At 41.9% G+C, this 14,726-nt stretch overlaps 1 protein-coding gene across 3 annotated transcripts in view; it reads right to left on the reverse strand.

Moving 5' to 3' along the window:
* The window catches only part of UBE4B (ubiquitination factor E4B), a 147,886-nt gene that overhangs the window by 79,372 nt on the left and 53,788 nt on the right, over positions 1-14,726 (reverse strand). For all 3 annotated transcript variants that reach the window (XM_003822106.6, XM_008975635.6, XM_063594812.1), the window contains exons 3-4: positions 5,670-5,805; positions 109-196 (exon numbers count right to left, since the gene is read on the reverse strand). In XM_003822106.6, coding sequence (XP_003822154.1) covers positions 109-196; positions 5,670-5,805 — 224 coding nt within the window. The remainder of the gene's footprint in view (positions 1-108; positions 197-5,669; positions 5,806-14,726) is intronic.

Raw genomic sequence — 14,726 nt, forward strand, 5'->3', positions numbered from 1 at the left:
TAGGACTTCCTGATTTCGGGTGGCCCCACTCTAACAGACTCTACAGATACAAGACATGAAATGTGTTTATTTCTATTACCTGTACCAAGGGCTTCATCGCTTACCAACCTTATCACTGAGGCTCCGCTTTTCTCTTCGATCATTTTCATCAACCTCCATGTTTTCAATTCCTGAATCCACATCCACCTGGGACATGCTTAAAGTACAAAAGACAAACAAGCCTTTTACCTTTTATAAATCCGCACAATGTCACTGTAGCTGCTGGGTGAGAAAATGTTTTAAAATATCAGTTAATCAGGAAAGCAAAATGATAATGGTCCATCTTTTTTCTTATTAATTTTTAAGAGTTCTTCATAAATTAGGATCTAAACAATTTGTCTCTTATACATGTTGGAAATATTTTTCCTAAGTTGTCATTTTCTTGGGCTTACTTTTTAAAAGTATATCATTGGCCGAGTGCAGTGGCTCACGCCTGTAATCCCAGCACTTTGGGAGGCCAAGGCAGGTGGATCACCTGAGGTCAGGAGTTCGAGATCAGCCTGACCAACATGGAGAAACCCCATCTCTACTAAAAATATAAAATTAGTCAGGCGTGGTGGCACATGCCTGTAATCCCAGCTACTCGGCAGGCTGATGCAGCAGAATCACTTGAACTCAGGACACAGAGGTTGCGGTAAGCCGAGATCGCACCATTGCACTCCAGCCTGGGCAACAAGAGCGAAACTCCATCTCAAATAAATAAATAAATAAAAGTATATCATTAAAGTAGGTTACCTATATATAGTATTTTAAAATGACATAAAATTCAACCAGGCCAGGTATATTGGCATGCGCCTATGGTCCGAGCTACCTAGGAGGCTGAAGCTGGAGGATCACTTTAGCCCAGAAGTTTGAGGCTGTATGCACTATTACTGTGCCTGTGAATAACCACTGTATCCCAGCCTGGGCAGCATAGCAAGACTCTGGCTCTAAAAAAAATTAAATAAACATTTTTAAAAATTTAATTAAGAAAATAGGCCAGGCACGGTGGCTCACACCTGTAATCCCAGCACTTTGGGAGGCCGAGGTGGGCGGATCACAAGGTCAGGAAATCGAGACCATCCTGGCTAACATGGTGAAACCCGTCTCTACTAAAAAATACAAAAAATTAGCCGGGCATGGTGGTGGGCACCTGTAGGCCCAACTACTCGGGAGGCCGAGGCGGGAGAATGGCCTGAACCCGGGAGGCAGAGCTCGCAGTGAGCCAAGACTGCACCACTGCACTCCAGCCTGGGTGACAGAGCGAGACTCCGTCTCAAAAAAATAAAAAATAAAAATAAAAAATTTAATTAAGAAAATAAAAAACTCAACTGAAGTCTTATTACAAAAACTGGTTAAGTACATATCATTTACCCCCGATTGAACAATTGCCCTAGCACCATTTACTGGAAAGATCATCCTTTTTACATTAATATGAAAGCTCCTATGTCACGTGTCCAATTTTCATTAACGAGTGGGTCTATTTCTGGAGACTCATTACTGTTCTGTTAGACAATTTGTCTGTCCCTAGCCAATACCACTTTGTCTTAATTACTAAAACTTCACAAATCTTGATATCTGCTAGGTCAATGTCTCCACTTTATTCTTCTCCTTTAAGAGGTTTTGCTATCCTTGGCTCTTTCCTCTTCTACACATACTTAGGAATCAACCTGAGGAATTCCTTAAAAACCCTCCCAGGATTTTGACCAAAATTTTTTTCACTCTTAGAGATCAACTTGGGGAGAAGTAATATAATTATATTACTGAGTTTTCATTACTCTCCAAGTATTAAGATCTTCTTTAAGGTCTATCAATAAGCTTTAGTAATTTTCTCTATAAAAATTTTATACTTCTTTTGCTAAATTTATTCCTAGGTACCATATGTTAATACTTTTTAATGAAATTGTGAATGGCACCTTTTTAAAAATTACGTTTTCTAACTTTTTGTTGCTGGCAGACAGGAATGCAACTGATTTTAAATATACACTTCTTATAAGCAACTTATTTATTTATACATAGAAAGTTTACATGTAAATAATTTTTTTTTTTTTTAGACAGAGTCTTGCTCTGTCACCCAGGCTGTAGTGCAGTGGTGCAATCTTGGCTCACTGCAACCCCTGCCTCCCAGGTTCAAGCAATTCTCCTGCCTCAGCCTCCCAAATAACTGGGATTACAGGCACGTACCACCATGCCCGGCTAATTTTTTTTGTATTTTTAGGGGAGACAGGGTTTTACCATGTTGGCTAGGCTTGTCTCGAACTCCTGACCTCAAGTGATCTGTCTGCTTCGGCCTCCCAAAAGTGCTGGGATTACAGGTGTGAGCCACTGTGCCCAGCTAACATGTAAATAATTTATCTGCAAATTATTACTGTTGTTTCTTCCATTCCAATCCTTACTTGTTTTACTGCACTGCTAAATACAAGAAGAAATAGCAGTCATCCTTGTTCTTATTGCTGATTTTACAGAAAATGATGCTAACTTCTCACCACTGAATAGGAGAGTTGCTGTAGTTTTTTGGTAGATGCCCTTTATATTAGTTAGAGTAAGACAGGCTATACTGTAGTAACACATACACTCTGAAATCTTAAGAGGCTTAACACTGTAAGGATTTAGTTCTTGCTTACACAAAGTCTGATGAGAGTGAAGCATCCTTACTCCATCTTTAATCTATGCCATCTGCAATACACAGCCTCCAAGGTCACTGGAGCAAGAGAAGAGAGGGACGGAGGAGGAACATCGGCTCAACTGCCTTCATCTAAAAGTGACACGTCACTCTAGTTCATAGTCTACAGGACAGAACTAGTCATTGGCCCCACTCTAACTGTAAAAGAGAATGGGAAATTCTGGGGAGCATGTGGAATATTTGGTGAACTTTGTCTGTGCCACACTGTGAGTTTAAAGATACTCCTTTCTGTTCCTCATTTTCTTATTACCATGAATTAATGTGGAATTTTATCAAACTCTTGCAGCTACCAACATTATAAGGATTTTCTTTTTAACATGCAATATGGTAGATGATATTTATAGATTTTCTAATATCAATGCATCCTTGCATTCCTAAAGTAAGCCTAAATTGATCATGATATACTATATTTATATTATATTGTATTATTTTAAAGCAAACTTAATTGAAATATAAGACGCCTGTAATCCCAGCACTTTGCGAGGCTGAGGCAGGTGGATCACTTGAGGTCAGGAGTTTTAGGCCAGCCTGGCCAATATGGTGAAACCCCATCTCAACTAAAAATTCAAAAATTAGCCATGCGTGGTGGCCCATGTCTGTAATCCCAGCTACTCGGGAGGCTGAGGCAGGAGAATTGCTTGAACCCAGGAGGCGGAGGTTGCAGTGAGCCGAGATTGTGCCACGGCATTCCAGTATGGGAGACAGAGTGAGACTCCGTCTCCAAAAAAAATAAGGATAAATGCTTGAGGAAATGGACACCCAATTTTCCATGATGTGTTTATTTATTTATTACTTTTTTTGAGACAAAGTCTCACTCTGTTGCCCAAGCTGGAGTGCAGCGGTGCAATCTCAGGTCACAGCAACCTCCACCTCCCAAGTTCAAGCGACTCTCCTGCCTCAGCCTCCAAAGTAGCTGGGACTACAGGTACATGCCACCATGCCCCGCTAATTTTTGTATTTTTAGTAGATACAGGGTTTCAACATGTTGGCCAGGCTGGTCTCGAACTCCTGACCTCAAGTGAACACCTGCGTCGGCCACCCAAAGTGATGGGATTACAGGCGTAAGCCACTGCTCCTGGCCTGATTTTTTAAAATAGTATCTTTCAAACCAGTAGAGAAAAAAATGTGGAATAAGAGTGAGCAGAAGGAAATCTCTCCAACTCTCTATTCTCCATTTTTGATGTTTAGATATATCCTGGACCCCTGTTGTCTTTTTTTTCTTTTTTAAAGCTGAACATCTGCATTCACTACAATTTTACTTTTCTACCCAGAAATTTCAATCCTAGATACATTTCAGGAGAAACCAAGGACTCTGTCCTCTGTATCTCTAAATATCTTTTATATTTTTCATCTGCTTTGTTCTTTGTGGTACGTTCTGGGTAATTTCCTCAGCTCTTTCAGTTTGTCAATTCTTTCTTCAGCTATGTCTAACCCCTATTTAACTCTTACAGCAAGTTCTCAATGTAAATTACCTTTTCATTTCTAGATATTCTATTTGGTTATTATTATTATTTTTTTTTTTTTTGATGCAGAGTCTTACTCTGTCACCCAGGCTGGAGGGCAGTGGTGTCATCTCAGTTCACTGTAGCCTACACCTCCCAGGTTCAAGTGATTCTCCTGCCTTAGCCTCCCAAGTAGCTGGGACTACAGGCATGCAACACCACACCCAGCTAATTTTTGTATTTTCATTAGAGACGGGGTTTCACGATGTTGGACAGGTTGGTCTTGAACTCCTGGCCTCAAGTGATCCATGTCTCTGTTTCCCAAAGTGCTGGGATTACAGGCGTGAGCCACCACGCCCAGCCCCTTATTCATATTTTTAATTCTCCTTTTTCTTTTTTTGAGATGGAGTCTCACTCTATCGGTCAGGCTGGAGTGCAGTGGCACAATCTTGGTTCACTGCAACCTCCACCTCCTGGGTTCAAGTGATTCTCCTGCCTCAGCCTCCCCAGTAGCTGAGATTACAGGCGCCTGCCACCAGGCCCAGCTAAGTTTTTGTATTTTTAGTAGCGACAGGGTTTCCAGGTTGGTCTTGAACTTCTGACCTCAAGTGATCCACCTGCCTCGGCCTCCCAAAGTGCTAGGATTACAGGCATGAGCCATCGAGCCCGGACTTAATTCCCCTTTTCATCTGTTTAGCCCACTGACACAAACCGAGGGCACTGCTTGAGGGGAGAGGAGCCAGGTCCAAGGAGTCTGACTTGCTCAACCATGAAAGGAGTCAATACCTCAGCCACTCTTACCACCCATTTTTGGCACATATGCAACACAGGAGGGCTCTTTCAAGACACCTTGATCCTTATGAAGCAAATGGGGTATTTATTTGGCTTACCTGTATGAAATATTCCAAACTTTTAAATTTCACTAATTAGTAAAAGTTTTAGGGAGAGGCATATGCTTGCCAACTTTATATTTACAAAATGAGAACAATAGATTTTTTTTTAACTGACTACACCATTATTTCATAAAAGACATTTAATATGCAAGTATAGTGGGCCACGCACAGTGGCTCATACCTGTAATCCCAGTCCTTTGGGAGGCCAAGGCAGGAAGATCTCTTGAGGCCAGGAGTTTGAGACCAGCCTGGCCAACAGCTGAAACCCTGTCTCTACTAAAAATACAAAAATTAGCCAGGCATGGTGGCACACACCTGTAATCCCAGCTACTCAGGTGGCTGAGGCAGCAGAATCACTTGAACCTGGGAGGCGGAAATTGCAGTGAGTCATGATCGCACCACTGCACTCCAGCCTGGGCGACAGAGTGAAACTCTGTCTCAACAGCAACAAAAGTATGAAGAATATTTCTGAATAATACACAATCTTTAAATTTAATACATTTGACACTAATTTGCTAAGGACTGGCATGGGTCTCTAGCTGGCATTTCTGACTATGGACTAGAGGCTAAAGTGAATGGATCTTTCTCTTTCCCTAAATAAAAGAGCATATTAGAAAACTGGCTTCATTTTACCTTTTCTCACATGAGACACCATCGATATCCATGCTCTGGGAACGTGAGAGAGACTGAGATTGCGTTTCAAGGCTATTAGAGGGCGAGCTGCTGAGAGAACTGACTCCTTCACTGCTCTGGCTTCGATGGGCTACTCCTAAACAGAAAACACAGGAAGGATGAAGCCCCATGTGAAATAATGTTCAAGTTATTTGTAATAGCGACAGTAAACACGCACAATCTGCAGTCACACCATCATGACATTGCAGCAACCGAGGAATTTCTATCAGAAGATTATATAAAAAGCTGGAAACAATAATAAAATCATAGGAACATTACTAAGAAATCATAAGTTATCAATATACTTCATATGAGGTCAGTAACAGAGCTACACCTAATGCCTAAAACTCACCCCTCATCACCTCTCTTGCACCAATTCAAACTATGGCCCACAAATACAAATTAGAAATACAAATTAACTTCCATGATAGTCCAGAAAAATCCTTGAAATGCGCCCAAAAGAAGATATATTAATAAACCAGGCCGATGCAGTGGCTCATGCCTGGAATCCCAGCACTTTGGGAGGCCAAGGCAGGTGGACCACCTGAGGTTTGGAGTTCAAGATTAGCCTGGCCAACATGGTGAAACCTCATGACTATTAAAAATACAAAAATTAGCTGGGCACCTGTAATCCCAGCTACTCAGGAAGCTGAGGCAGGAGAATCCTTTGAATCTGGGAGGAAGACGTTGCAGTGAGCCAAGATCACACCACTGCACTCCAGCCTAGGCGACAGAGCGAGACTCCATCTCAAAAACAATAAAAGGATATATTAATAAACCTATAGAAAAATATGTGATAAAGCGAGTATAATAAAATGTTAATGAGGCTGGGTGTGGTGGCTCACACCTGTAATCCCACCATTTTGGGAGGTCGAGGTGGGTGAATCACAAGGTCAGGAGATTGAGACCATCCTGGCTAACATGGTGAAACCCCGTCTCTACTAAAAATACAAAAAAATTAGCTGGGCGTGGTGGCGGGCGCCTGTAGTCCCAGCTACTCAGGAGGCTGAGGCAGGAGAATCGCTTGAACCCGGGAGGCGGAGGTTGCAGTGAGCCAAGATTGCGCCATTGCAGTCCAGCCTGGGCAACAGAGCAAGACTCCGTCTAAAAAAAAAAAAAAAAAAGTTAATGATAGAATCTAGATGGTGAGTATATGGGTGTTCCCTGCAAAATTCTCTCAACTTTACTGTATGTTTACAATTTTTATAATAAAATATTGAAAAAAAATTCAAGTGGACTCAACAATGTCCTTTGATATAGATCGATCCATTTATTGATTGAACACCTTAGTGGAAATTAAAAACCTGACACTTTGTTGCCCTCACAGAGCTGACAGTACAGTGAAACTGTAGTCACTAGTACAGGGACAGATGATTTCTCACAGCAATTTCCCATCAATGTCTTTAAAATCATGTTTTACATTGAAATTTTAAAAATTACTTTAACTCTGAATATCTTCCTATGAAAAAAGAAGAATGTTTACCCAGGCATTTGCAAATACTTTAAAATATATATACCTATGGTGCTGAAAAGGAAAACGACACATGTTTAAAAAACCCATTGGCTGGGCACGATGGCTCACGCCTGTAATCTCAGCACTTTGAGGGGCCGAGGAAGGCAGATCATTTGAGGTCAGGAGTTCGAGACCAGCGTGGCCAATGTGGTGAAACCCTGTTTCTAGTTAAAATACAAAAATTAGCTGGGCGTGGTGGCCCACTCCTATAATCCCAGCTACTTGGGAGGCTCAGGCAGGAGAATCGCATTAACTTGGGAGGCGGAGGTTGCAGTGAGCCAAGATCGCCCCACTGCCCTGCAGCCTGGGTGACAGAGCAAGACTCCGTCTCAAAAAAAAAAGAAAAAAAAAAAGTATGAAAAAAGAAAACAGAGAAACTTGAGTTACCTGTTGTAGTGAAAACAATCACTGAATAAATACAATTTTAACCCTTCCAGCATTCTATGACAGTAAACTTGCCACTTTTTAATGTTTCTCTTCATTGAAGAATATTATAAAACATTTATCCATTCCTGAAAGCAGTTCTTCACATATACTAATTTATTAAAACTTCTGCAGGATTTATGAAGGAAATAAGAAACTAAATTTTCTCTCTTCCTAAGACTCAAGTAAAATACACAAAGCATCTACCGTAGTGAGAATTCTGAAACAAGTTCACAGAATACAGTAAAACTTTTGATTCATTAATTTCAGGAAATATAACCGAAAGTAAGCCCTGAAAAAATACTTATTGAAGGAATAAATAATACACCATCACAAGGTTCTTAGGAGAATATTATTTTACCTATCACAATTAAAGGCCAAGTAACTTTTTAGTTAAAATTAATCAATAATAAACTTCAATGATCATTATGGTAGCAAATAAGCAGGCTTTAAAATTTCTACCCTACAAAACAAGTTATAAAATTAAACACATAATTACAAATTGTTTTAAAAACTATCTGTAGCATAGTATAGTATGTGTACAATAATACTGTAGCAATATAGCTCCAGTGTATATCACATAGTGTAACATACTGCATTTGTAATATTTTTATAAGGCATCAAAGAGATCATCTGAATTCATTTTTTCCTGCATCTTCCACATGATCTTCACATTTCGGATCAAGTGGGGCAATTCTGCAACAATTTATTATGTATACAAGTGCTCCTCAATCTCTAAACACCAGGGGACTCCATTCCTTCTTTTCTTTTCTTTCTTCTTTTTTTTTTTTGAGACAGAGTTTCACTCTTATTGCCCAGGCTGGGGTGCAATGGCACGATCTCAGCTCAAAGCAACCTCCATCTCCCAGGTTCAAGCAACTCTCTTGCCTCAGCCTCCCGAGTAGCTGGGATTACAGGCATGCGCCACCACGCCCAGCTAATTTTTGTACTTTTAGTAGAGATGGGGTTTAACCATGTTTGTCAGGCTGGTCTTGAACTCCTGACCTCAGGTGATTCACCTGCCTCAGTCTCCCAAAGTGTTAGGATTACAGGCATAGGCAACGGTGCCTGGCCTCCTTATTTTCTTTTAAGAAATGGGTCTCAGCCAGGCACAGTGGCTCACGCCTGTAATCCCAGCACTTTGGGAGCTGAGGCGGGCGGATCATGAGGTCAGGAGTTCGAGACCAGCCTGGCCAATATGGTGAAACTCTGTCTCTACTAAAAATACAAACATTAGCTGGGCGTGGCAGCATGCACCTGTAGTCCCAGCTACTCGGGAATCTGAGGCAGAAGAATCGCTTGAACCTGGAAGGCGGAGGTTGCAGTGAGCCAAGATCGTGCCACGGCACTCCGGCCTGGGTGACAGAGCAAGATTCTGTCTCAAAAACAAAACAAAACAAAAGAGATGGGTCTCACTATGTTGGCCAGGGCTGGAGTGCAGGGGTGTGATCCTAGGGCACTGTAGCCTCAACCTTCTGGGCTCAAGGGATCCTCCTGCCTCAGCCTCTGAGTAGCTGAAACAAAGAACATATGCCACCATAACCCATTTCTCTCCTTTCTTAAATTTAAAATACTGATGGTCAGTCGTGCCTCACATCTGTAATCCCAGCACTTTTGGGGAGTCAAGGAGAGAGGATCACTTGAGGCCAGGAGTTTGAGACCAGCCTGGGCAACACAGAGACCCTGTCTCTACAAAATACTTAAAAAATTAGTCAGGTAGTCCGGGCGCAGTGGCTCACACCTGTAATCTCAGCACTTTTCAGAGGCCAAGACGGGTGGATCACTTGAGGTCAGGAGTTTGAGACCAGCCTGACCAACATAGTGAAACCCTGTTTCTACTAAAATACAAAAATTAGCCTGGCGCAGAGGCGGGAGCCTGTAATCCCAGCTACTAGGGAGGCTGAGTCAGAAGAATCGTTTGAACCCAGGTGGTGGAAGTTGCAGTGGGCCAAGATCGCACCACTGCACTGCAGCCTGGGTGACACAGCAATACTCCATCTTAAAAAAAAAAAAAAAAATTAGGCATGGTGGCATGCACCTGTAATCTTAGCTACTTGAGAGGGTGAGGTGGAAGGATTGCTTGAGCCCAGGAATTAGAAGCTGCAGTGGGCTACAATTATACCACTGCACTCCAGCATGGGCAACAGATGGGTCTTTTTTAAGACCCTGTGTCAAAAAAAAAGGACACACACAAAAACCTGATGGTGTCTTTGATTTTATTTAGAAATCAATGTGAATTAAATATTGCGACTAAAAACACATCAAATCAATAGTACAAAATATCACTGTTTTCAAACCTCACACACTCCCTTGTCTTCATGCCCTCTCCCACCCCAAACTTGAGGAATCATGGTCAGGAAGCCAAGTCTTAAGGAATACAGGTTTTTTCTTCCTTCATCTTCACAAAGCCAGATATTAAAGAATTAAAAAATGAACATAATCTGCTGTAACCCTCTTTTAGAAGATGAATAAACTCCCCACATATCAACTATAGAACAAACCTTCCACAAGTGAGGTGTGTAACACAGAATGGAGAAAGCTATGTCTGCTTCAGGAAACAGGAATTACCAACCTTCTAGGCGGCAGTATCCAACTTCTATAACTGAGAAGAGTTTGCTAAAGGAAATTACGCATTCTATGTGGGAAGATCAGAACATCAAAGGACATAAAAATTTCACGTCTGTAAGACTTTCTCCTAGTATTGTAATATTTCCTGAATGATGTTCCCTTTCAAGTACAAACTAGACCAAATATCTACCTTTAACTTGTAACATTAGGCCTGTTCCAGTATTACACACACACACACACACACACACACACACACAAATGCATAGGCTTCTAAATTCCACCGTAAAAAGAGCACAGAATTGTCAAAAGGGTCCTTGAAACCTCAATAAAAGGTCAAGTGTGGTGGCTCACACCTGTTCTTCCAACAGATTGGGCGGTCGAGGCAAGAGGATCGCTTGATCAAGACCAGCTTAAACAACATAGTGAGACACCATCTCTACAATATATTTTTTAAAAAACCAAAACGCCTCAATAAATCTGTTTTGTTGGGGGCATTGGTCTTAAAGGTAATGGCCAACCATCTTCCCTCCTCTTTTACAGATAAGAATATCTAGGTCTACAGAGTCTAAAAACTTCCCTTAGGACCTCTTCGCCTGTTAGAAACAGAGCAAAGAGTAAAACACAGGTCTCAGCCAGGCATGGTGGCTCACGCCTGTAATTCCAGAACTTTTGGAGGCCAAGATGGAGTGGATCGCTTCAGTCCAGGAATTCAAGACCAGCCTGCGTGACACAGGGAGACCCCGTCTCTATGAAAAATACAAAAATGAGCCAAGCGTGATGGTATGTGCCTGTAGTCCCACCTACTCAGGAGGCTGAGGGGGGTGGGTCACCTGAGCCCAGGAGGCTGAGGCTGCAGTGAGCCACAATGGCACCTCTGCACTTCGGCCTGGGCAACAAAGTGAAACCATGCCTAAAAAAAAAAAAACACACACACAGCCTGCCTGATTCCTAACATAATGCTGTAATTCCTTTACCCCAGACTGCTGAACAGTCCTTTGGATCAAAGATTTTAAAACAAAGTTACCTATTTTATACACTCAAAAATTACAAAAGCAACCAGGCGTGGTGGCTCACGCCTGTAATCCCAGCACTTTGGGAGGCCGAGGTGGGCGGATCAAGGAGTTCGAGACCAGCCTGGCCACCATGGTGAAACCCTGTCTCTACTAAAAATACAAAAAAAAATTAGCCAGACATGCTGGTGCACGCCTGTAATCCCAGCTACTCAGGAGGCTGAGGCAGGAGAATTGCTTGAACCTTGCAGGCAGAGGTTGCAGTGAGCCGAGATTGAGCCACTGCCCTCCAGGATGGAAGACAGAGTGAGACTCCATCTCAAAAAAAAAAAAAAAAAAAAAAAAAAATTACAAAAGTAAAACTTAAAAATAATTAGGTTTATAAAAGGAGTCATTCATTCTATTAATCAAAATCCTAAAGCTTATTTATATAGCTCTTGACAATGAATTAAGCTAAAGCGTTAATATTCACGGAAAATACAAAGTATACTTGCACTTTATTTGGTTAACACCAAGTCTCACCCCTGAAAACTTTTTTTTTTTTTTTTTTTTTTTCAGAGACATGTTCTCAGTGATACCTGGGCTGCGGTACAGTGGCAAGATGATAGTTCAAGGCAGCCTGGAACTTGGGCTCAAATGATCCTCCTGCCTCAGACTTCTGCCTCAATGCTGATTATAATAAACATATTCTATTTCATAGAGCAGACTGACATTTTCTTAGCAGCTAATTTCCTGATAAAAACATTTTGTTCTTGGCTGAGCACGGTGGCTCATGCCTGTAGTCCCAGCACTTTGGGAGGCTAAGGTGGGCGGATTACGAGGTCAAGAGATCGAGACCATCCTGGCCAATATGGTGAAACACTGTCTCTACTAAAAATACAAAAATTAGCTGGATGCAGTGGCACATGCCTGTAGTTTCAGCTACTAGGGAGGCTGAGGCAGCAGAATCACTGGAACCTGGGAGGCAGAGGTTGCAGTGAGCTGAGATCGCGCCACTGCACTCCAGCCTGGGCCATAGAGCGAGACTTTATCTCAAAAAAAGAAAACATTTTGTTCTTGTGACTAAACAAAAATAAAGTGGGCTGGGTGTGGTGGCTCACGCCTGTAATCCCGACACTTTGAGAGGTTGAGGTGGGAGGATCGCTTGAGCCCAGGAGGTTAAGACCAACCTGGGCAAAATAGAGAGACCCTGTCTCTACAAATAATAAAAAAATTAGTTGGGCATGGTGGTGCAAGCCTGTAGTCCCAGCTACTCAGGAGGCTGAGGTAGGAGGATCACTTGAGCCCAGAGGTCAAGCTTGCAGTGAGCCATGATTGCGTCACTGTCCCCCAGCCTGGGTGACAGAGGGAGAACCTGTCTCAAAAATAATAATAAAATAATAAAATACGGTCAGGCGTGGTGGCTCACACCTGTAATCCCAACACTTTGGGAGGACAAGGCAGGTGGATCAGCTGAGGAGTTCAAGACCAACCTGGCCAACATGGTGAAACCCCGTCTCTACTAAAAATACAAAAATTAGCTGGGCATGGTGGCGGGCACCTGTGATCCCAGCTACTCAGGAGGCTGAGGCAGGAGAATTGCTTGAACCCGGGAGGCGGAAGTTGCAGTGAGATTGCACCACTGCACGCCAGCCTGGGCAACAGAGTGAGACTCTGTCTCAAAAAAATAAAATAAAATAAATTTAAAAAACAAATAAAATAAAATGACATTTCAAGTCTGTGAAGAACAACAATGGTATCTTAAATACTGGGATAAGAAAACCAACAGCTGGAATTAGAAAATCACTTTGATTTTCATATTTACAAGACAGAATATTCCTCTCCTTAGTGTCAAAAGGCAGAATCATGCATAGAATCATACATCTGGAGTCAGTAGACCAGGACTGCTCCTTGGAGAACTGGCTGATTTCTAGGGCTGGGGCAGGAAAAATCCAAGATAAGTCTAGAGCATCATACGGTGCTAGAAAGACAGTGCTCAAAAATATAAAAGAAGAGGCATGTCAAATGGACCAAGGATCCAACTTGAAAGAGCTCCCATGGTCAAAGCTGGAATAATTCCTGTAAAATAAGTAATGTTGCTACTGAAATCATAACCCAAAGTATAAAATAAATGTGTGTGAGTTCATACTGATCTAAGAGATTAAATACATAGCAGGGGAGAAGGGACAAGTTTTCCTCATAGAATTCCAGATTACATATGTACTTCCCCACTCCAGTAGGTGAAGTTTAATTCCCACCCCTTAAGTGTGGGATGGACTTAGGAACTCGATACCAAAGAACTGAATATGGAAAGGGAAAAACACTAAGTTTAAGTGGAGAAACACGGCCAGCACTAACTCAAGCATGTGATGATGTTTAACAGCATCAGGGACATCATGTGGATATTATATACCCCTGATACGATGTGATGGGAAGGACACTTCACCTGTGTGACATAATCTTCCCCAAAACCCACAACCCCAGTCTTATCATGAGGAAAACACCAGACAAAGCCAAATTAAGGGACATTCTACAAAGTAATGACTAGTATTCTTCAAAACTGTGAAGATCATGAAAACAGAACTGAGATACTGTTGTAGACCAATGGAGACTAAGGAGACTCATGTTTAGTTTAGTCAAAATCATATCCAGGCTAATTCCTTAGTTTTGACAAATGAACCAGACATTAACATTAGGGGAGACTGGATGAAGGGTACATAGGAATCCTGTATACTATCTTCATAACTTTTCTGTACATTGAAAGTTAGTCCAAAATAAATGTTCATTTTACAAAGAAACTAGGACTGGAACCCAGTTCCATCATTTCTAGTTTTGTAATCTTAAGTCTTCTTACTTAATATTTTTACCTATGCTCTGGTAATACTGGCATCTGTGCAGCCTACTTCATAGTTCTACTTTGAGGAGCCAATGAAAAAAACCAATGTGAACGTGTTTACAAGTTCTATAGATACACCTGTATGCGTCAGACGAGAACAGAATGAGAAATCAGGGCAAACTCCACCGTAAAGAACAGATTTGCCTTGTTACCACAACATCTGCTCTGGTCTTGTCCACTTTTAGCATACCTAAGTACTAAAAAAGAGACGGGGAGGCCAGGCGCGGTGGCTCAAGCCTATAATCCCAGCACTTTGGGAGGCCGAGGTCAGGAGTTTGACACCAGCCTGGCCAACATGGTGAAACCCTGTGTCTACTAAAATTACAAAAATTAGCCGGGCGTGGTGGCACATGCCTATAGTCCCAGCTACTCGGGAGGCTGAGGCACGAGAATTGCTTGAACCTGGGAGGCAGAGGCTGCAGTGAGATCATGCCACTGCACTCCATCCTGGGTGACAGTGAGACTACATCTCAAAAAAAAAGAGAAAAGAGAGAGGGAACCTTATCCCACCACTGTTGAATGACTTTTCTCTCTCAACCTATCATTTCAAATAATCACACAAGTGTAATTCCTATGGATCCACTGACGCTTCTATATTGACATTACTTGTTAAAAACAACTCACAATGA

The sequence above is a fragment of the Pan paniscus genome, chromosome 1 (assembly GCF_029289425.2).
Source record: "Pan paniscus chromosome 1, NHGRI_mPanPan1-v2.0_pri, whole genome shotgun sequence".
Taxonomy (NCBI): domain Eukaryota; kingdom Metazoa; phylum Chordata; class Mammalia; order Primates; family Hominidae; genus Pan; species Pan paniscus.